General features: G+C 54.6%; 1 protein-coding gene across 15 annotated transcripts in view; it reads right to left on the bottom strand.

Moving 5' to 3' along the window:
- Positions 1-2,641: 2,641 nt before the first annotated feature.
- Positions 2,642-22,975, bottom strand: part of ZNF362 (zinc finger protein 362) — a 48,181-nt gene continuing 27,847 nt past the window's right edge. For 9 of the 15 annotated variants that reach the window (XM_084651518.1, XM_084651523.1, XM_084651522.1 and 6 more), the window contains 7 exons: positions 11,437-11,596; positions 10,456-10,702; positions 9,548-9,863; positions 8,383-8,607; positions 5,295-5,373; positions 4,610-4,768; positions 2,642-4,049 (listed from right to left, as the gene is read on the bottom strand). In XM_084651518.1, coding sequence (XP_084507644.1) covers positions 3,933-4,049; positions 4,610-4,768; positions 5,295-5,373; positions 8,383-8,607; positions 9,548-9,863; positions 10,456-10,702; positions 11,437-11,596 — 1,303 coding nt within the window. In that variant the 3' untranslated portion in view covers positions 2,642-3,932. The remainder of the gene's footprint in view (positions 4,050-4,609; positions 4,769-5,294; positions 5,374-8,382; positions 8,608-9,547; positions 9,864-10,455; positions 10,703-11,436; positions 11,597-22,975) is intronic. The other 6 variants (XM_084651517.1, XM_084651514.1, XM_084651513.1 and 3 more) reach the window with 1 other exon arrangement.

Here is a 22,975-nt window from a genome sequence, read left to right as displayed (position 1 = left end):
CATCAATTCAGAAACAAAGGTCAGGGCAGAGGGCAGGGTAAAAAGAGAATCAAATTAATAAACAGAGTAGGCAATAAACAACCTGGTAAAACAATGATATAGTTAAGGCTTAAAAAGTGTATAAAAATAACACAGTTAATATCCAAAACGGAACCAAAGAGTACATAATATATATGAGTTTTTGTCTAGTCTTTTTTGGAGGGCTGAGGGACGTGGGGCATTCTTCCTTCTCTATACATAGGTGTTATGTGTGTATATACACACACACACACACACAACTCCATGTATCCATCCATCCACAGGCATGGGCATGGCTTTCCAAACAGGGAGGCTGGCAAGGAGCTGGGCAAGTCCATCTACTTGCTGCTTTAATACTATATTGAATTGGTTTCACCCAACAGGAAGGGATCTATGGTTTGCTGCTGGGAGGGGAGAGGGATGGGATAGATCCACTCTGCTTTTTTAAATCTCTCATGGTTGGGAGGGTTTCTGTTCTGGCAGTGAAAGGCTTCAGTGGCCACAGGCGGCTGTATCACCTCCTGCTTGGGAGGATGGTCTCTCTGGCAATGCACAGCGCCTCCTGCTGGGAGAAGCTGGGTTAGTGTGTGAGCAGCCAGCCAGTGCTTCCAGCTGGAGCAGTGGTGAGCTCTCCATCAGTCCCAGCTCCTACCTAGACCCTACCGTGGCCCTGCTGAGCTGAGCTAGCTCTGAGCTCCCGCCCAAGAAACGCTGCCGTCATTGACTCTGGCTGGGCCAGGCCCCTCCAAAGCTGCTGCATTGGAGGTATTTACACATGGTGAATAATTCTTCCTGCTGCATTTGCTTCTTGGTGACAGGTACGTGGGGTTCTGCAGGGCAGAGAGGCAGATCCACAGCACCCTCGGCTAGGGGAATCCCCCTCCAGTCCATCTGGCCAGAGAGCAGGGTCTGCAGCTCCCAAAACAGCTCAGTGCCCACAAAGGCCAGAGATCAAGCTGGTGCCCCAGCTGTCCCGAGGGAATCACATGGAGGGCAGTAGGATCCATGCCTGCGGTACCTCTACTGTACCCAGTGGGGTGACCCCAGGGAAGGGAAGGGCCTCATGTCTCACGTTGCTGGATTTCTCCCTCCTAAGCTTGCTCCAAGGTCCCTGCCATGGGACTGCACTGCTGGGGGGCTCATTTCCAGGAGGTGCCAGGGGAGGTGGGGAAGGAACGCCGCTCCGGGAATACAGACCTCTCTGCGTTTCTCCCATCGCTCGTCTGACCAGGCACACGGTCCCAGGACAGAGCGAGCCAACCCCCTCAGGCACTGCCAGTCCCTGCTACTGGGCATAGCCCCCTGGGCACACAGGCTTTCCTCTTCCCCTTTAGTGCTTTAGTTTGCTCGGGAGGGAGCTGGTTTGTTACCTGCATCCCAGGAGGGCTCACGGTCTGATCCTGCCCCACTAACCTCTGGAAGAGCTTTGTCATGGCAGCAGAATCAGACCCCAACAGATCAGAATTTCAGATCCAAGCGGTGCTAATGTCCCAGCTCACCTCCGATGCCAGCAACAGGGAGCAGGGGCAACACAGGCTGTCCCCTGCACTCTCCTGCTCATCTCCCCAAGTCCTGCAGAGCCCTACCGTGCTCAATACAGCCATTTGCAAGTGACCCTCAAATCTAATTCTAACCGGCCCTGTTTCACACAGCACAAACCAAAGCCCAAACCACGGTGCCGGCTGCGCCCAGGTAGGGTCAGCCAAGTTCAGAACAAGTGACTTGTGCTGACAGGTGCAGCCGGGTCAGAAATGGAGCCAGTCACAGGCCCTCGTGTGCACAGGGCGAATGGGAGCTGTGCCCCGCCAGCAGCTGTTCCAGTGAGCACCAGGCCAGCCCCCAGGCGCATCTGCAGGCTGGCGTGGGAGTCCCTGCCCCAGGCAGCTGTCTCCCAGCTGTTACTGTGCCAGCCAACAGGTGCTCTGCAGGTGGGCTCATTACCATCCTGCAGACACGGCAGGCGCCACAGACTGCTCCAAAGCCCCAGGGCACAGAGTCAGCACTAGCCTCGCCGCAGGGTTCAGGGACCCAGCGAGAGGCAGGGACCGGCACCAGACGAGGTTTCTATGTGAATCCTGTGAAGGTGCAGAAAGCGCTTGCCAGTGCCCTGCTGGGAACCTGGAGGGAGGAGCAGAGTTAAGGGAACCCTTAGCTGGGAGGGCCAGAGCTGGCGTGTAGGAGCCCGCTGTACTGCACTGCGCAGGGGATGGTAGCTGGGGGTCTGGAGGGAGCTTTCCCATGGGGCGGACTCCCCTCTCCCACATGCAACACTCTGCCTGGGGCCCAGCCCCTTGATAAGCAAACACAGGATCCAGGAGGTGATGGTGAGAGAGGAGACCCCAGGCTGCCGCTACTCTGGAAACCCTGGCAGGCTGCGTGGTGCCCCGGCTTCCGGAGCAGCAGCCCTAGATGCCCACAGTGGGGAAGAGAGATTGAAAAGTAAAATCCATGCCAAAGAGCATAACCTGCAGCGAGCCCCCTGCACCCATCTCTCACACTCGCTCTTCTGTAGCAAACGCCCCTTCATAGCTCAGGACAATCCCTAGTTAGCACCAGGTGGACTCGGGGGGAGGTAGCAGATCGTGGGCAGCTGAGGCTCCCAACACCCCCCCTGCCCCCGCCCCCCCCCCAGATCCTCAGCACCATGACCAGTGCTCCTCCAGTCCCATACACCATGGCTGGCTTAGCAGAGCTGGAGTCTGGAAAGGGGAGCCCCACAGCTGGGCCTATATCAGAACTGGCCACAGTCTGCCTGACTCCTGCCCCAATCCTATAGACTACAGCTCCCAGCAGGCAATGTGCTTTCCCGATCTGGCGGGATACTGCTTAGCTCACGCTAGAGCACGGCATGCTGGGACCCGTGGTCTTCATGGGCTGCATCTCTGGATTCCACAGAGGCATGACCAGCCCTGCTCTCCATGAACTTGGCCAGCCCCAGCTGTGTCCCTGTCGTAGGCTGAGCGCCTCCTCCGGCAGCCACCACACTTACCCCCGCTGGGCACAGCCCCAGCAGCGATGCCTCGTGCCGCCGGGGAAATGTGCACGGACCACGGCGTGGCCGCAGGGACAGCCAGTCCTGCGCAGCTCCAGCCGGGACAAATGAAACAAACAAAAGGAAACAACCAAAATGTCCCAACGAGGTTGGACAAAGTGGCAGAGGGAGGAGCCCCAGTGGGGAACAGCGACGTCTGTGGAACAAAGGTCTCCCTCTTGCGGCTGCTGCTCCAGCACCAGCAGATCCCACCTCTCCAGCCAGCAGGTTAACCCATTCCCTCCTCAGCCGGCCTCACGCTGGCTCCCAATGGAGAGTCCCGGAGGGGCAGCAGATACCAAGCGCCAGGCTGGGTACGTCCCAGAGTCTCATCCTGAGGCTGAAGGAGCCCGAGCGCCAGGCCCTAGATCCTGCCTGCCACGCCATCCAGCGCTTCTCTGTCCAGTTTGGGTTTTCGGTTTTAGCAGCACCAACTTCTTGGCCAATATATATATATCTATATCTCTCTCTCTATCTCTCTCTCTCTCTACTTGTATCCAAAAGAGAGCAGAAAGGAGTACGGAGGATGGGGCAGAAAGAAGGGAAAAAAGAAAGAAAATGAAGGAACCAAACAGAGATTCAAAGTGCTCTGAAATAGTCTTTGGATGTCACCAAAACTGTGGACGAGTCCCTGGCTCTCCCGGCAGGGTGCTGGGGGTGGGGCCAGGGCCGAGGGGTGTTTTCCAAACATTAATTCATTCATTAATTTCTCCCAAAAGATGAGGGTCTTCACAGTCGCTCCCCGTGACTCGGCAGGCGCGGGCACTCGGTGGCGGTGCTGGGGGGTGGTGGTCCGTGTGATCGTCTCCAAGCTGCCCCCTGGCGATCCGGAACTGGGGGGAGGAGAGCTGCGCAGGGTAGGGGTGGGCAAGGAAGCCCCAGATTAGATGAGCGAGATCCGCACTGGGATGCTGGGTGACTCCGTCCTTTGAGGCGAGTGCTGGCTCACTAGGTGTTCCACCACGGTGTGTTTGGACATGTGCTTCATCAAATACGTCTCCTGCGGGGAAAGAGAGCCGGGAGCAGGGTAAGCGCTGCAGCTAGGAGGGTTGGGCCCACTGCCTGCCTCCAGTGGGGATGGAACTGACCCGTCCCCGGCACCCTCTGTGCCCAGAAGGGAGCCCCCACCCCATGCCCCCACCCGGAATCCATCCTCATTCACCTGCCTGGGAGAGCTACAGGACAACTCAGAGGTGACAAGCTGATTGGCTCTCCCAAGGGATCTGCCTCCACCTGGCGGGAAGAAGCCCAGGCTTCAGGCTCTAGCCAATAGAAAACAATTTTCTCTTACCAGCTGGTTTGCGAGTGGCTGAAGCCTGATCCCTGCAGCACCGTAAGAGCCTCCCTCCCAGTGCTGGGATGACTGCTGCGCTAAGGAGCTCCTCACCCAATGAGCACCTGGCTGTGGGCAGAGAGACCCTCCCTTTCTCATCCCGCATGGCTGAATTGGCGCAGGCTGGGGGCATGAGCCGTCTCTGGAACACACCCTGCCTGCGGCATCGCAGGCCCCATCCCTGCCTTGGCTGGTGCTTGGCTCCCCACGCCTCCTGCCACACTCACCGAGGTGTAGGCCCTCCCACACATGCTGCAGCAGTAGGCCTTGGCGTGTTTGATAGCGTGTGCGGAGAGGTGGATCTGCAGCGATGCCGAGTCTGAGTACGCCCGGTAGCAGTTCGGACACTTGTAGGGCTTATCCTTGTTGTGCTGTCGCTGGTGTGACTGTGAGGGCGGGGAGGAGGCACGGGCAGCGTTACGTAGCACAATCCATGGCAGCTCTTGGGCCGTGCCCGCCCCCCCATGCCCAGCGGCTGGGGGACCACGTAGAGCAGCCTGCTCTGCTCCCAGGATCCACACCAATGGCAGACCAGACACCCCTGTGGGACAGGGGCCAACGACTATCGATCCCCACAGCCCCCTGCCTGGCTCAGGGCATTGGCGCCACCTCCCCCTGTCCTAGGTCCCCAGGCACTGAAGCTGCTCCCTGGAATCACATCCATTGGGTTGGAAGAGATGTCTCCCCCTTCACTTCAACTACCCAGCTCCATGACCTAAGCCAGGGCTTTACTCCTCTTCCCCTTCCCCCATCAGCCTCTTAGTTTCTGTTCCCCACCCCAATCAAGAGCTCTCTGCCCCACTCCATCCCCATCCTGCAACCACTTGTGTCTCCCCACTCCAAGGGCTCGGCCCCCCCTGGGCTGACCCCACTGGGCTGGGCACATGCCGGGCACCCAGCCAGGGCACTGACCTGGAGGTTGGAGAGCTGCGTGAAAGCCTTTTCACAGCCAGGGTGTGGGCACTTGTAGGGTCTGTCGCCAGTGTGAATTCTGCAACACAGCAACAGGCATGTCAACCCAGGCCCTGCCTAGAATGGGATCAACCCCCCTGCCCTACTCTACCGTGGGGATGCACCAGCCCTCTAAGGCCCCAGCACACAGAGGGTACCTGGACAGCCCCCTTCTCTCCTGCCCCACTCAGTGAGCAAGGTGGCTCTGTCCCCAAAAAGGGCTGCGTCTGTTAGCATGCTGGATTCCAGCCCTGCGAGAGCCACAAACACAAAAGCAGGAGCCACCCCCCACCCGCAATGGGGTGGAGCCGGACCACCCCAGCTGCAGGGCAGTGGGCCCCCAGCATGCTGTCTAGCCAACGCCAGCTTGGGGCAAGCCTCCACTTGCCTCCCCTGGAGTTAGAACCCGAATGTCCCGTTCGCACCGACTCCCTCACTCGGGTCCAGTGGTGCTTTTAGCTCGAGCTGGCTGGCCCGAGACGTGCACCACTTGTCACCTCCCCTGCTGTGGGGCCACAGACTAGTGCCACTCTGCCACAGCCTTCCCACCATGCTCCCCCGTTCCCGGGGGGCAGATCAGTTCTTCCTCAATCTCCTGGGAAATACCGGCAGAGCCGCCCAGCCCCCTCAACGTGAACGCCCGGGGCTGTGCCCCCAGAAGTCCTAGCACCTCACACCAGCGCGGGCAGGGCCAGCGCAGGCCTGGCAGCGGGAGAGCTCTGACACAGCCTGGCCGTGCCCACTGGAGCCGGGCTCTCTCGAGAGGAGTCCCACGCTAACTCTGTGGTGAAGACAGGCGCTGCCAAAGCGCTGGCACCACCTGGCAGTTTAGTTATTTCCTGATCAGCAAGATCATGGCGTCTGACTTGTTCAGCCCGGAGGGAGGGCAGAGCTGCCACCTCTGAGTACAAAAACCCAGGACAACCGGGATGCTCCTGGGCCCATTAGACTGGCCAGGTACTGAGCACCCTGACAGATCTCCCAGTACAGCTACCTCAAAAGAGGGACGATCCTGGGCAAAGCTGGACAGGTGGCACCCTTAAGGGAAAGAGGGAGGGAGGTTTATAGGGCCAGTCCAAGGAGGCAGGCAGAGGATGGCTGGCCTGTCCCAAGGGCTCACAGGAGGCAATTGTCCCTCTGGCTTCATTCCATTCAGGCGCCCAGAGTAGAGGGGCCAGCCTGCTCCTTCATGTTTGACGCTAGGGGGCAGTGCAGGAACCCAGGGGCAAAGGGAAAGGAAGCCAAGGGTGGGAATAGGAGTCAAACCCTGTATCATTCTAGGGGTCCTGAGGTGGCCAGAGAAACGCTCTCCCAGTCAGGCCCAATCGGAAAGCCTGGGCTAGATAGCAGCCTTCAACTACCTGAAGGGGGGTTCCAAAGAGGATGAAGCTCGGCTGTTCTCAGTGGTGGCAGATGACAGAACAAGAAGCAGTGGTCTCAAGTTGCAGTAGGGGAGGTCTAGGTTGGATATTAGGAAAAACTATTTCACTAGGAGGGTGGTGAAGCACTGGGATGGGTTACCTAGGGAGGTGGTGGAATCTCCATCCTTAAGAGGTTTTTAAGGCCCGGCTTGACAAAGCCCTGGCTGAGATGATTTAGTTGGGGTTGGTCCTGCTTTGAGCAGGGGGTTGGACTTGATGACCTCCTGAGGTCTCTTCCAACCCTAAACTTCTATGATTCTAGATTCCACAGCTCCATGCAACAGGATGGCTGGGCACCTGTTCACAGGCAAAATCTGGCACGAGACACCAGGGGCACGTGCCACACACCCTCTGCATGCAAACACTGGTGCAAGGGGTGCAGACCTATCACCACTGAGCCAGGTCTCATAGGTTCTGGTGAATTTTTACATGGCTCTCGGGGAGCTCAAGGCTGGACAGACCTCAGTGGTACAGATGAAGTGGGGGGCTACCAGCAGCAGGCTCCTGACAGGACAGCAGTGGCATACCCAGGCTGTGCTTATCCCAGTGCATTCTGGGACTCCTGAGGCTGCTATCCCATAGTTAGGGCCCTACCAAATTCACAGCCATGAAAAAACGTGTCATGGCTTGTGAAACCTGGTCTCCCCCTGTGAAATCTGGTCTATTGGGTGCTTTCACCCTCTACTCTACAGATTTCACAGGGGAGACCAGAGTTTCTCAAATTGGAGGTCCTGACACAAAAGCAGGGTTGCCAACCTTCCAGGATTGTCCTGGACTCTCCAAGAATTAAAGATAATATCGTGTGATGAAACCTCCAGGAATTCATCCAACCAAAGCTGGTAACCCTACCCAAAAGCGAGCTGCAGGGGGGGTTGTACAGTTATTTTAGAGGGGTCACGGTATTGCCACCCTTACTTCTGTGCTACCTTCAGAAGTGGTAGCCAGAGAGTGGGTGGCTGTTGGCCACGTGCCCAGCTCTGAAGGCAGCGCCCCACCAATACCAAACCACGTCACCTTTTCTTCTGTGCTGCTGCTGGCTCTGCCTTCAGACTGGGCTCCCGGCCAACAGCCACCACTCTCCAGTTGCCCAGCTCTGAAGGCAGCACCAGTGCAGAAGTAAAGGTAACCATATGAACCCCCCCTACAATAACCTTGTGACCCCCCACAACTCCTTTTTGGGTCAGGCCCCTTACAAGTAGAACACCCTGAAATTTCAGGTTTAAATAGCTGAAATCTTGAAATTTACGATTTTTAAAATCCAATGACCGTGAAATTGACCAAAAAGGACCATGAATTTGGTCCCTCCCCTACCCATAGTGCCCGGCGCTGTTGATGGGTGAAGGTGGCTAGGGGTAATCTCCCCATACAAAGCACTGCACTGTGGGACCATCGGGGGGACAGGGGAACTGGTGAGGCTACAGCTTCCCAGCTGCTCTGGGACAAAGGCTGTGGGACAAAGCAGTTCAGCCAGACAGGAGTTACAGGCTTGGTCCAGCTGTCAGAGGCCTGTTTGCTCTGGGATGCCACGGGGCAAGCAGGTGGCATCTGCTCAGAGCCAGCCAGGCATTGGCCATTGCAACGCTCCCCAGTCAGCTGGGCCCCATTCCCTGGGCAGCCCCACCCCTCACCTGGTGTGCTGCTGGAGATGGGAGAGCTGGCGGAAGGATTTCTCACAGTAGGAGCAGTGATACGGCTTCACGCCCAGGTGGATGCGCAGGTGCTGGGCCAGGTAGGAGGCGTTGGCGAAGGATTTGGAGCAGTGCGGGCACTTGTGGGGTTTGGCCTCTGTGTGTGACTTGGAGTGGATCTGCATCTCCGACTTGGTGAAGAAGGTAAGGGGGCAGACTTTACACCTGGGAAGGGACAGCGAGAGGGGCCCAGGGGCATCAGCAAAGGAATGGCAAGCAGCACGCCCCCCCGCCAGGCCCTGCACCTTGGAGACATGCTGCCAGCTCTAGGACGGCGTGCCCTGCAGTGCTACAAGGACCGGGGTCTGAGAACAGTGCGGGACATGAGGCCATTGCAGCCCCGGCCTGCCCCGGGAGTAACTCCGGCCTGGCTGCCATGGGCCAGATCCACCGAACAGGCCTGGCTTCCTACCCAAGACTTGTCCCATTCCCTGGTGATGGGCACACACTGTTCTGTAGGCTGCGCGGAGCAAGGGGAAAGTCCATGGGAAGCCAGTGTGGTGGGGCAGGGCAGCCAGTCTCTGATGGGTCCCACAGCAGCATCATGGCTGCAGAAGCTAACAATGCAGAGACTGAGGACAGCTGGAGGGGGAGCACAACTTCCGCTCACCAGCACTGGGTCAGTAGCCAAGGGGACCATCTGACCTTTCAGTCCACACAACTGTCCCCCACAAGACAGGCAACTGTGAGCGCCACATTCCACGGATGGGGACACTGAGGCACAGAAAAGGGAAGCGACTTGCCCAAGGTCACCCAGGGAATCAGTGTCAGAACCAGGAAGAGAAGGAACCCAGTCACCCTGATTCCCACCCCCCTCCTAAGGATGGGACTAGGACACAGGAGTCCTGGGTGCCAGTCCTGTGCTCATGCCCCACTCTGGCACAGAGGGTGGTGCATGGAGGGTGGGGCCACACCTCAGTAGAGGCCTGGCCAAACGAAGGCCATAGGGTGGCACCCGAACAGAAAGGGGCTGTTCCTATGCCAGGTGCCCCTCCTTCAGCAGAGGGAAGGGAGCAGCCAGCAGAGCCAAGCTGGTGTGGGGGCTGCCCGCCTGCCCAGGGCTCCTGGGGCTGAAGAAGTGGCACTTTGCTGTGTATGTTCCAACCTGTAGGTTTTGCCCTCTTTAGCGGTCTCGCCTGAGGCCAGGATGGGGTAGGGCACCACGAGGACGGGTGGCCCCGACGGGTTCTCCGCCTTGATCTTCTTCCGCCCTCGCTCTGACTTGGGCGCCCCCAGCAGGCTGTGGCCCTGGATTGTCTTGATGGAGTCCAGGAGTGGGGGGCTGGTGATCCCTGAGATGAGGGTGGGCGAGGAAGCGATGAGTCTGCTCTGGCTGGTGGAGGTTGGGGTGGAGGGGGTGCTGGTACCAGTGCTGGATTCCGAGGTGCTGACCGCGGGGGCACGGGAGGCCAGCCCCAGGCCTGAGAGGTAAAGGGGGAGGGTGGGGGGTCACTGGCACGCAGCTCAGCAGGGATGGAGCTCGCCCTTCTCCCCCAGGGGGCAGCCAGCTTTCGGATACTAAGCCCCCATCTCAGGGAGTTCCCCGGACAGGCGTGGCTTCCCCGATACAGCTGATCCCACTTAGGGGACCCAAGCCATGGGGGGGGGGGGGGGGGCTGACCCAATGCCCCCCCAAAACTCCCAGCCCCTGATAATGGAGGCAGGAGGGGACCCCCTGCAGCTGCAACATAGCACACGGGGGTTCCATGTGGCAGAAACACAGCACTGAGAGGTTCCGTACCCCGTCGGCAGAAAGGGCAGTGGGTGAAACAGAGCGTCCTGCCAAGGGGGTAAGCATGGCTTAAGAGTTGGTGGGCAGAGCCAGCCTCTGCCTAGGGATCCTGCCGGGTAATCTGGGTTCCCTCAAACACAGGGGGCCCCGCTCCTCTGGAGTCCTGTCCCTTCCTGCCTGGGCAGAGATGCACATCCCTACCCCTCTAACCCTGCTCGGAAGCCCCTTCCCTTCCCTCCCCCCCCACGCTGCTCCCCACGGTGCTGCTTGGCTGTGGTTACCTGTGACCGTGCTGGTGGCCGGCCGGGCATGCAGGGCCACGTCAGGCTGGGGGACGGCCTGTGGGTGCAGCCCTGGGACCTGCTGCAGTTTGGGGAGGGACATGATGGACTGGCTGCTCTCCGCAGGCGAGGGGGGCACCAGCAGGGGCTGCTGGGAGGACACCGAGGTTGGGGGCAGGTGAGGGGGCCGGATCTTCTCTGCCATCAGCTGCTCCTTGATTTTATTGATCAGAACCAAGTTGTCCAGCTGGGACGAGGAAAGCAAGATGCACACGTCACTGCCAGAGGCACGGGAGCATGGCAGGTACTGGCCTCACGGGGAAGCTGCCAGCCCCGGCACAGCACAGGCGAGGGGACACTAGCTCCCACCCCCCAACTGTGCCACTGTTCTGGGGCATGGCCCCTCCTCTGCAAATCCACATGTGGAGAGGGGAAGGGTGCTCCCACCCGCGGCCCCACCTCTGCGACTGCTTGGGGGAAAGAGGGCCAGACTCTTGCTGGAGCTGCATGCGTCCCAACATGCAGTGGGGCCCCCAGCACTGGCAGATCCTATGCCAGCATGTGGCCCTGAGCTTCCACCCACCCACCAAGCTAGCTGGCACACTGTTCTGCGCTGGGATGCCTGCCAAAGGCTGCCCCTCACCCAGCCAGCCACAGCTGGGGTACCTGCCATAGACGCTGCAGATGGAGCAGAGGCAATAGCTCATCTAATGCACTCTCTCGCGCGCACACCCCCCCCCGGAGCTCAGGGCTGGATTGTCCCTTCTCGTCTACCCCTGAGTCTCGCAAAGGGGCTTCCTTCCCTGGCTCCCCAGCCCAACAGCTCCGTGGGTCCTGAAACATGGTCTCTCATCGCCACTTGCCACAGGACTTTAGCAACCTTAATCTCTCCCCAGGGGTCAGTCCCTCCCGGCCGTGGCCCTGCCCACTGCTCTTCCCGGGGTCTCGGCTGGCCCTGCCACAGCCCCCAACAGCCACTACCTGGGATCGTGCTGCTCTGCAGCTGGACCTCACCCACGACTGCAAAAAGCTGCCCCTCCTCGCTTCTCTTGCTGCAGGGTAGGGAGGGGGTCTTACCTGGCTGGGCATGGTGGGAGGGGGCGGCCAGAAGTAGGGGTTGTTAAAGCGAGGCTCCGCCATTCTGCAAGGAGGCAAACAGAGAGAGGGTCACAGTGTGGCACTTGCTGCTGGGCTCCGTTACCCCCTCCACAGCTCAGTAGGTGCCACACAGCAAGGCCTGGCTAGGTCACGCACCCACCCACTCCCTGCCAGGCCCAGCCTCCTCCCCATGCAGGACAGATGGTGCCAGAGCTGGAACTTTGACATGACATGAGTTTTATCCAGAGCCTGCTCCCGGACACCGCTACGGGCCTGGGACCGACTCCATGGGGCAGGGGCACACGCAGTGGGTTTATTCAACACATCTGTGCATGGTTTATCCTCTCCCGCTCCGCACACCAGGCCCACGCCCCGGCCCATCTCGTCAGGCTCAGTGCATGAAATCAGTGTCGGGGCCTCTGCTCCAGGGCAGCCCCTCTGTCCCCTGTAGGCAGCAGGTGACAATGTGGGGTTCCTGCCCCCAGGTGCCAGCTGACAGCAGCAGAAGGCTGCCCCTCCTGCCCCAGGAAGGGCGATGGCCCGGTTGTGTTGGTCTTTTATGAAAGGGCCTGTGAGGCAGAAGGGTGCCCCTCTCCCCCACCAGCATGGCCCTGGGGTTCAGTGTAGTCGCCATCTCGGGCGGCAGGGCTCCCACAGCCATAAGGATTCCCCCTTCACTCCCTAGAGACCACCCTCTGGTCCCTTCACTGGAGCCATCCACCTCCAGCTCAAGGGCCTGGGAGACAAGGGACTCTGCCTGGCTGGGGTGAGCTGCAGCACCCCCAGGCCTGGCAATCAAACCCAGATCCTGATGGAGCAGGAGGGTGCTAAGGAGCAGCTGCTCTAGGATCCTTTTGGCTGGAAAGATAGTGGCAACAACACAACATTTGAGGGTCGAAGGCAAAGCAGGGCCAGGTGGGAGGAGTCCCCAAGGGGTCAGAGTGGGATGAGGACGGCACCCCTAAGCCCCATGCAGGAAAGCCCTGTGGCTCTCAGGGGGTAACCAAGATGGAGGGTGCCTTCCCCAGACCATCCCTGCACAGAGAGTGTGGGATGATGGAGGATCACAACAGACCTGGAAGACAACGAATCAATAACAGCCCACACCACCTCATACCCCTTCATGGTTCAGCAGGAACCCACTGCCCCACCAGATCTCACCAGCTCCTCTCAGTAGAGAAGCAGAGACTAGTTAGGGCCCATCTAATCCAGCACGGGGGGGGGGGGGGGGAAGGAGAGAGAGAAGAGTCCCCTGCAATCGGCTCCCTGGGCTTTGTGCAATGGAATGGCAGAGCCCCCAGCAAACAGGTTCCCAGAATGTCCCCAGGGAGACGATGGTGCAGCCGAATAGCTCCGACATGCCCATTTAGGATGAACACGATCCCTCTCCTCACAGCACAGACCCCTAACGTTCTTCCCACTCCCTCAGCAGGATGGATTTCCATGGGGCTGGCCCTGCACTTCTTCTCTGTCCCGCTGTCTACCCATGGCTAACACAACTAGCCTAGCCCTGAGGTTACGCGCATCCCATTCCTCAACAGCAACATTCGGGCCCCTAACTCACCTCTGGTCATTGCAACTGAGAGAGCACAAGGGTGGCCACGGCATGTGTTTTTCTTTAATCCTGCACCCCATCTCTGCACTACACTGATCCCCCCGGCAGGGAATGAGGAGCCAGACAGGTGGGCCTACATCCTACCCACAACCACCAGCCGGAACAATCATTCCTTCTCCCTCCTTGGGTTTTACACCCACAAACACCTGTGCAGGGTCACCATGGCCATCTCTCTCCAGGCGATGCTCAGCTGAGTCGTCAAGCAAGAGATCTCTTAGCAGCTCTCCCTCCTTACCAGGGAGTCCCTCTGGGGATACAGGAAGGGAGGATTTCACAGGCCCAGCCCCGAACGCTATCTACGCTCACCCTTGCACATTCTGCCTCAAAACCTCACTGACAGCTCTGTTCGCACGTGACCTCTGCTTTTAGGTGCCTTGACTCGGCATTGCCTGACATGAGACACCCTGAGCCGGATTTCTAGCACTTACAGCTCTCATTGACAACATCTGAAGATGTGGGTGCTCAGCGCACTTGCAAGTCCGGCCATAAGTGTCTCAAGCTGGGACCAGAAATCAAGGCAGGCACCCAAAAATCAGAAGCTACTTGAAAACGTGGTTCTTCACGTCCATACCCTTGTAAGGCTGAAGGGCCACAAAGCTGGAGAATTAATGCAAATGCCACTGTCTAATTTGCATAGTTGATGAATATGCATTTCTTCATTTACTTGCAGATCAGAAATTAACTGAGTTATAATTTTTCAGGATCATAACACACCACCCACTGCCTGTCTGCCCTGAGCTATTTCTCTCTCCCCCCTTCTCAGTCGTAAGTTCCTCCCCGCAAGGAGGCAGCCATGGGAGTGACCTGATACCCGCATGGAGATGGCTGTGGGCCCAAGTGGCACCTGGACACCTTGAGGCAACTGAAGGTGGATCAAAAAATGACACGAGTAAATAAATAAAATCTGGGCTGTCTGATGAGATGTTTGCATGATTGTTGGCAACATTAACAATAGGATCATGGCCCCTGCTATACATATTTGTTGAGATAACTGGCTCTGTGGATACAGGGAAAGCGGTGGATGTGCTATATCGTGACTTTAGCAAAGCTTTTGATACAGTCTCCCACAGTATTCTTGCCAGCAAGTTAAGGAAGTATGGGCTGGATGAATGGACGATAAGGTGGATAGAAAGCTGGCTAGATTGTCGGGCTCAGCAGGTAGTGATCAATGGCCCCATGTCTAGTTGGCAGCTGGTATCAAGCGGAGTGCCCCAAGGGTCGGTCCTGGGGCCGGTTTTGTTCAACATCTTCATTAATGATCTGGATGATGGGATGAATTGCACCCTCAACAAGTTCATGGATGACACTAAGATGGGGGATACGCTGGAGGGTAGGGATAGGGTCCAGAGTGACCTAGACAAATTGGAGGATTGGGCCAAAAGAAATCTGATGAGGTTCAACAAGGACAAGTGCAGAATCCAATGCACCGCTACAGGCTGGGGACTGACTGGCTAAGCGGCCATTTGGCAGAAAAGGACCTGGGCATTACAGTGGATGAGAAGCTGGATATGAGTCAACAGTGTGCCCTTGCTATCAAGAAGACTAATGGCATATTGGGCTGCATTAGTAGGAGCATTGCCAGTAGATCGAGGAAAGTGATTATTCCCCTCTATTTGGCACTGGGGAGGCCACATCTGGAGTATTGCGTCCAGTTTTGGTCCCCCCACTGCAGAAGGGATGTGGACAAATTGGAGACAGTCCAGCAGAGGGCAATTAAAATGATCAGGGGACTGTGGCACATGATTTATGAGGAGAGGCTGAGGGAACTGGGATTGTTTAGTCTGTGGAAGAGAAGAATGAGGGGGGATTTGATAGCAGCTTTCAATTACCTGAAGAGGGGTACCAAAGAGGATGGAGCTAGGCTGTTCTCAGTGGTGGCAGATGACAGAAAAAGAAGCAGTGGTCTCAAGTTGCAGTAGGGGAGATCTAGGTTGGATATCAGGAAAAACTATTTCACTAGCAGGGTGGTGAAACACTGGAATGGGTTACCTAGGGAGGTGGTGGAATCTCCATCCTTAGAGGTTTTTAAGGCCCAGCTTGACAAAGCCCTGGCTGGGATGATTTAGTTGGGGATTGGTCCTGGTTTGAGCAGGGGGTTGGACTAGATGACCTCCTGAGGTCCCTTCCAACCCTGATATTCTATGATTCCTGTGAGGACGTGAGAAATCTTGGCTTTCACAAGATTTCAGGGAAGCAAAGTACAGTGAGTGAAACTCCTACGTGCCATGCCCAGGAGACATGGGAAGGGCCACTAAAATACAAGCTCAGAGACCATGAGTTCTAGCCCCAGCTCCTCCGCTGCCTGCTGTTGCAAGTTCCGTGCCCTTTCTTCACCCTTATTCTGAACCCAGCTCTCATAACATCATTCACCCATTTTACAGGCCAGGCTGACACTAAAAAGCTGTGCTTGCAGAGCTACATTGGCTAGTCACAGCCCTAGGTGACACATGCTGGCAGAGCCCCCAGTGCAGCTAAGCCAACAGGAGAAAGTGCTTCTGTTGACACATCCTTCGGGGAGGTAGAGTTACTTCCGGGCAGAAAAGCTCCTTCTGTTGACATTGCAGGGGTCATGCTGACATGGGCCCTGTGGCGTAGACATGGCAACAGATAACTGAGCTCGAGGGCTTGTTCTCACTCCCCTTCTGCCCCACTGCCCCGTACACACACAAAACCCCTTCGTGAGTATGAAAGCACTTTTAACTCCAGTTGGCTGGCCCATCAGGGTCTGGGCTATCACGGGAGTTAGCACAACCGCACTGCTGCTAATCCAATCACTCTGGGCAAGCTGTGTGCGACTTCACAGCGTGGCCTCTCTCCCTTGAGCTCCGTTAACTTGAGCAGCATTAACTCATGTGTAGATCATGCAAGTGAACTGTTAAGACCTGGTGTAAGAACCTGCCTACTTCAGGCAGAGCTAGGAACAGAATCAGGGCTCTTCTGTAACACAGCCAAGTCTCCTCCACTTTGCCACGTAGGATCTGTCTGCTCTGCAGAGTTAGGGCATGTCTACACTACAATTTTAAGTTGACCTACGTTAGGTGATATCCACACTACCCTTCTTCTGTTGGTGGTTCCACTGACTGAAGAGGGGCAGCGTGAGGTGCTGAGCACCAAGGCTCCATGCCAGGAGTCCAGCTGCCTCCGAGCTTCTTGCCCCCCACCCCCGGCTTGGAGCGGTGGGGCGTTGTGGAGCTGTGCAATTGACAAGTCAGCCAACAGCTCATGTAGGGAACACAGTGTCTCACCCTAACTACACCAACATAAGCCCTTCGCCTCTCGTGGAAGAGGAGTTACTATGTTGGGGTAGGAGCAGCAAAGAGTCCGGTGGCACCTTATAGACTAAGAGATTCATAGATTCATAGATATTTAGGTCAGAAGGGACCATCATGATCATCTAGTCTGACCTCCTGCACAACGCAGGCCACAGAATTTCACCCACCACTCCTGCAAAAAACCTCACACCTATATCTGTGCTATTGAAGTCCTCAAATCATAGTTTAAAGACTTCAAGGAACAGAGAATCCTCCAGCAAGTGACCCGTGCCCCATGCTACAGAGGAAGGCGAAAAACCTCCAGGGCCTCTTCCAATCTGCCCTGGAGGAAAATTCCTTCCCGTCCCCAAATATGGCGATCAGCTAAACCCTGAGCAAGGTTCAGAGATGTACTGGAGCATAAGCTTTCGTGGGTGAATACCCACTTCGTCGGATGCACGGCACAGGATTCTTTGCTGCTTTTACAGATCCAGACTAACACGGCTACCCCTCTGATACTATGTCGGTGTAGTAAAGCACTTACATCGGCAGGAGCACGGCTGTAGTGTAGACACTGACATAGTTAGGTTGACATATATATTGACCTAACTCTGTAGTGCAGACCAAGCCTTATCCTGGCTTCTTACCAAGATGCTTGCCTGCCCCACCCCACCCCCCCCAAATCCCTCTGGCTTGAGTGTGGCATTGCTTTCACCCCAGGCTAGCTGGCCCAGCTTGGGGGAAGGTTTAGAACCCAGGTTCCGCTAACACTGGTAACCTACCCACTTTGTGATGAGGATGCCACAGAGGTGCTGCCAGTCCTCCAATGCCTTCCCACCATGCCCCTCACATGCCAGGACAGAGAAGTTCTCCCACAACTCACAGGGAAAGAATCACAGAACGGCTCAGGTTGCTGCAGTACAAACCACCATGTGGATGTTCCCCTGACATCCTAGTGACACACACAGGGAGTGCAGCATCCGTGAGGACATGGTAAGCCAGGTAGGGTTTTGCAGCGCAGCTGCTCACACCTGGGCTACGCCAACCCAAGTGCCAATCATATGGGATAATTGCAGCGAAGACAGACCCATAGACTGTTAGAAGGAACATGGCAAATTAGAGGCTTCTGAAACCCACAGTAACAAAGGGCAGCTTCGTGTTACTCTCTAGCCACTTGTCCACGTAGATGTTTGTGACTCCGATACTACATCGCTGCTAGCTTCAGTGGTACAGCTCCCATGTTTGCACTCAGAGGTCCTAAGCTCAGTCCCACAAGTAACCCAGCTGGGGAGTGTTGTGACATTTGGCTCTGCTGTCTGGAATCACTCAACTGCCGTCCGCTCCCAGAGCCAGGAATCCTGCTGCCCAGGTGAGCCATTGCCAGCTCACACACCTGTAACCCACCAGCATGTATGGGCCGGTCCACGCAAGGGGAATAACACACCTTCCCAAGCAGTTACTTCTAGAGCTAATGGGAAACAGGTCTGTGCTGTGGATCTGTAGAGTGTGGGTTTAAACCCTGTTGATGACCCACTATGGAGGAGAAAAAATATATTTACCTGGGAAGCTGGCTTAGCTGTGGGAAGAATTTTATATGGCAAAGCACTGCTTTCAGCAGTGAATTTGGATGGTCTATTAAAAGGTGTTTCACTATTGCATTTGTTTGTTATAAGTGGGAGCTGTCCCTTTCAGAACCAGCTGGAGACAGAGCAGAGAGGTGGGAGATGTTTCCTGTGCCCAGAGCGGAGCAGACCCTGCCTGTGACAGGGCCACAAAAGGGCAGAACCTGATTTAATACATTCATCTTCCCACCAAGCAGCCTCATTCCCCAAGGTGTAACGTGGGTGCTTACGGGCACTGGATCCCTCAGGGCTCTAAGAACCCTGGGCCTGTAGGTCACCAGTGCGAACCCAGGCTGGGCCCAGCCAATGGCTGTTTGGGGAGGATCTGTTCCAGCTCTTACATCCCAAACTCACCATCATGCTTTGCACTGGACTGCAAGCTCTTTGGGGCAGGGTCTGTCTCCTATAAGGTGGCCATTCACCCAGAGACTCCGGTACCTCTGGGAATGGTGTAAGCCTGCCCCTGCCAAGACCCTACCCAGATGACCACGGAAGCACAGTGCGTGCGAGGTCACGCTATGTGGGGGTAGGGCAGCAAACTCTTAAAAATGGCACCCACCTCCTGTGCAGTGGGACCTCACACACAGGCCACATGGAGGGGAGGGGCATTTTTCACTGCTCCACTCCTGCCAGCGTGACCATGTGTGCAAGGTCACGCCAGCTGGGGTGGAGAGGCACGCTCTTTAAAATGGCGTCCCCTGTCTGACGCCTCAGGTCCAATTCTGTGCAAGTACTGGACTCTGCAAAAGCAGGACTGCCCAAGAGGCTTGCCTGATATCTTCCTGTGTGTCCATGCAGTGCCTAGCACAAAGGGCCCAGTCTCAGCAGGGCCGCATGGGAGTGCCTCATTTACTATGAATGTAAGAGAATCGGCAGCCCTGGCCCCGTGGCACACACCCGTTACTCGGTGCCTGGGAGAGCATGCCAGAATCAGGAGCATCCCTGGAAATTGGGCATTGCATGTCACCAAGTCACCCACTGACACTCCCAGAGAGTCACATTTTAGCTCCACCCACAAATAATTCTCTAAGCCCCATCCTCAAGGGATGGCTTCAGCAAGTGGGAGGAAAGAGCAGCAGCCTTTAAACTGGTTGCTGGAGTAAAATGCAGTGTTATTGCAAGTAAACTACATAGGAGAGTAGCTAAGAATCCTGCCTAGCGACCTAAAGGAAAGCTGATGTCCTATCCCGGACCTAAATCCAAGGACACAGAACAATGGCAGCTTGTTCTAAGAACTGGGATCACTTCATAACTTTCCAAGCAGTTAATACTGATATTCCAGCTGGGGTAGGATTAAAAACCATAAACTCAGGGCTTGTCTACACTTAAAATGCTACAGCGGTGCCTCTGTAGTTCTTCAGTGTAGACATACCTACACCGACAGGAGGGATTCTCCCATCGGCATAGGGAATCCACCTCCCCTAGAGGAAGAATTCTTCCATTGACCTATTGCTGTCCTCATGGGGACTTAGGTTGGCTTAACTAAGCCGCTCAGGGTGTGGATTTTTCACTTCCCCGCCTGATGTAGTTAACGAACCTAATTTTCTAGCCTCCGTTTCAAGGCTGTTTGCTGCAAATGCCACGATATCACATATGGGTTGAACATGACATGATAGGACAGAGGAATCAGCAACACTGGTGATCCATCCAGGACAAAATAAATAAATAAAATAAATAAATAAAATAAAATCCATTTGCCCTGAATGAAAAGATAAAAATTGAGCTTTGTAAAATGCAAAAGCTTGGGGCTGTACAAAATCCAAATAACCTACATCTCGGGTTCATTCTAGGGCTGTAACTGAAAAGCCAAACATAAGTGCAGATATGCTCTGAGCCGTATGATTTAAATAAAGACATAAATGGAAACGTAATCCACTGAAAACTGTTCAAGGAGCAGCAGCTAAACTCTCTCAAGAAAAAAACGCAACATTCTCAGTATTAGATGCATGATATGCATTTTGGCAAGAGGAGTCAGATGAATCAAGCACTAAGCTAGTGACTTGTAATATGTCATTTGGATATTAGAAGTTGCAGTGAATTCGCCCCGTAGGTATTAGTTCTGCTCCTGTAGTATTTCAAAGTGTTACGGCACAGACTTTTCAAGGATTACAAGGTGCTCAAGTTATAAAGTGAATAATGTTTTAATTTAGTCTGGGCAATGAAAGACTTGGGCAAGTTTGGCAGACAGCGAGGGAGACACACCAAAACTCAAAAACCCTTTCAAAACCCAAAAACCAAAGTCCAACTGAAATTTACCTCAATGGCTGATCCAGATAAACTGAAATGCCTCATCTCTCAATGTCAAGTGGAGGCAAAAATTTATGGGGATGATAAATTATTTGGAAAAATTCATTCCAAATCTATCATTGGCTAATAAAAACCATTTTAGAGGAAGCTCAGAAAAGTGAAAACAACATAATGACTTGACATAAATAGCAGTTTAAAGCCCCACTTCTGTGAAGCTCTTAAACATGGGCTTAACCTTATTAAGCACATGACCAGTCCCACTGAAGTCAATAGGACAATTCACATGGGTAAAAGATAAACGTATACATAACCCTTTCCAGGATCAAGGCCTGCATCACTGATTAGTAATCTGCTAGTTTTAAAAGAGCGTTTAATTAAGCCAGTTGCAGCTGCCACTTCTGACAGACCGAATGCAAGCCCCTTATACCAGAACAGTAGCCACTTGCATTTACACTGAGAACCCTAAACAAAGGAGAAGGAAACTGTCCAGATTGAAAAGGAGACGTTGAGTATTGCGACTGACTGTTTGAAAGTCATGCGCAGACAGGATGGATTAGATTAGCTGCATGAGAAAGGAAACAATACTGTAGAATTGATCACAAGCCATCACAAAGTTTCTTTTGCACTAACTACAATCAAAGACGTGACCTCCATGTGGAATATAAATCAGTCAAGAATTGGATTCCCTTACTAGGGAAGTAAATAGATCAACATCACCTGATGCCAAGACTGATGAACGTGAAAGTCAAGTACGGAGGCATCTGACTATTAGTATTTAAAAAATTAGCAAAAATCTCACATTGAAACAGAATGAGCGTGAATCATCAGTTTGACAAGGAAAGGCCAGCAGCATGAGACCTGAAACTGAAACCACACTGGCCAGTTAGGGAAGGCAACGAAAAAAACTTGACTGTTCCAGAAGCTCTGAGAAAAGATGCTCAGTAAAAAAAACAAACAAAAAACACATTGCCATCATCAAGGTATCGAGAAACGCAAGCGAAGGCCAAGAGAGATTTTGTTCTTGCCTGAAACAATTGCTCAAATAAGAGACATGCCTGCTTGCTGTAATGCATGTAATCATTTCCCAAGAGCAAAACCAAAACGAGGCAACACAACATCAAAAAGCGCCAAAGAGACTGAAGCAAAAGCTGGGGAGAGATTTATTTCAGGTTGGCAAAGTACCCATTTATTCATTACTAGCAAATTCACGGAGACGTCAAACTATCGGACACAAGCAGCACTTAGTGCTTACCCAGATCCCATCACAATCAGCAAGACCTGAAATTACCAACGCCTCTAATTACTGACCCACTCTCAGGCGCAGAATCTCAGGAATTTGCCCTGACCTGCCATCACCTCCTTGCCAGTGTATCCCAGGGTAACGGGACAGCCAAGAGAGTTATCCAGACAGTGAAAATCTCCCTCAAAGAAACTAACCGAGACAGAGGTCTGCGTCCAGCCCTGCTGGAACTCAGAAATATCCAGAGAAAAGGATCTGTTTTACCAGCACACCTGCTATCAGCCAGACAAGGTTTTGCCTCTCATAAGACTGCAGTTGCTCAAAGCTACAAAAAGAACAGACTAGACAAATACGCACTGGAAGGAAAGCAAGAGAGACAGAAATTTGCCTAAGACACACACACAAAGCCACTGTCCACACTGCCGTCTGGACATGCAGACTACCTGGGAACAGCAGGAAGGCAGCAAAAACTGTTACCCTACAGCAGAGACACAATTACAAGCTGTGGAAACAGACTGTCTGTCTGGGCCAGAGAAAGGGAGATTTGCCTGAAATACCTGAGATGTGCAAGATACCTGCTGACACAGGAGAAAAAGGTGATAACTGGATTCCTCAATGAACAGAGGATACAAGAGGCTCTGTATCAGCAACCACAGGAGCACACCAGGTACCGGTATCACCAGGGTTATCACTTGCAAATTATCCAGACTCTCAGGTAGTGCCTCGCTGAAGCCTCACTATTAAAGGGGGCACTCTCAGAAACTGGGTTTGAAAAAAAAAAATACTATCTAGTGAACAGCTTTTCACCTGCACATCTCAGAGCGCTTTCCAAAGGCAGTCAGCGTGCCCATCACCACCATTCAGGTGGGGACACTGGCGCACAAAGAGGGGAACTGACTTGCCCAGGTCACCCAGTAAATCAGTGGCAGAGCCAGGACCAGAACCCAGGTCTCTTAAGTCACAATCCTGGGCATTAGCCACTAGGCCATACTGCCTCTCCAGTAGGGGGTGGAAAAAAATCATAGTTGACATTGGGCAACTATCCAGCTGACAGGCTGGATTTTTCCCCAACATTTGCCCCTTGGGTGGAAATCATATCCCCCGACCCCACCCCAGACACTAGGGCCATTAGCTTGTGACTTGGGCACTCCAATCCCACTATGGCTATTTATTGCAAATGGGACTCCCAAGACCCATTATGGATGTTAAAAATGTTGCTAAGAGACCATCCCCGGTAGAAATGACAGTGGGTCACTCCAGCTAATCAGGATGTCTGCCCCCTCTTTCTGAGTGATCTTTCTAATCCATTCACATGGTTTCATTTACCATCTTTACACTGACGACTCAACAGCTGCCTTCCCATTCCTGACTCATCTCCCTCCATCCAGTCTCTGGCTCTTTGACATCTCCGGGATGTCTTGCTGTCAGGTTCAACTTAACATGTCTT

The sequence above is a fragment of the Lepidochelys olivacea genome (genome assembly GCF_965140295.1).
Source record: "Lepidochelys olivacea isolate rLepOli2 genome assembly, chromosome: 18".
NCBI lineage: Eukaryota > Metazoa > Chordata > Testudines > Cheloniidae > Lepidochelys > Lepidochelys olivacea.
The sequence above is the reverse complement of the archived record's forward strand: the minus strand, read 5'-3'. Positions and strand labels throughout refer to the sequence as shown.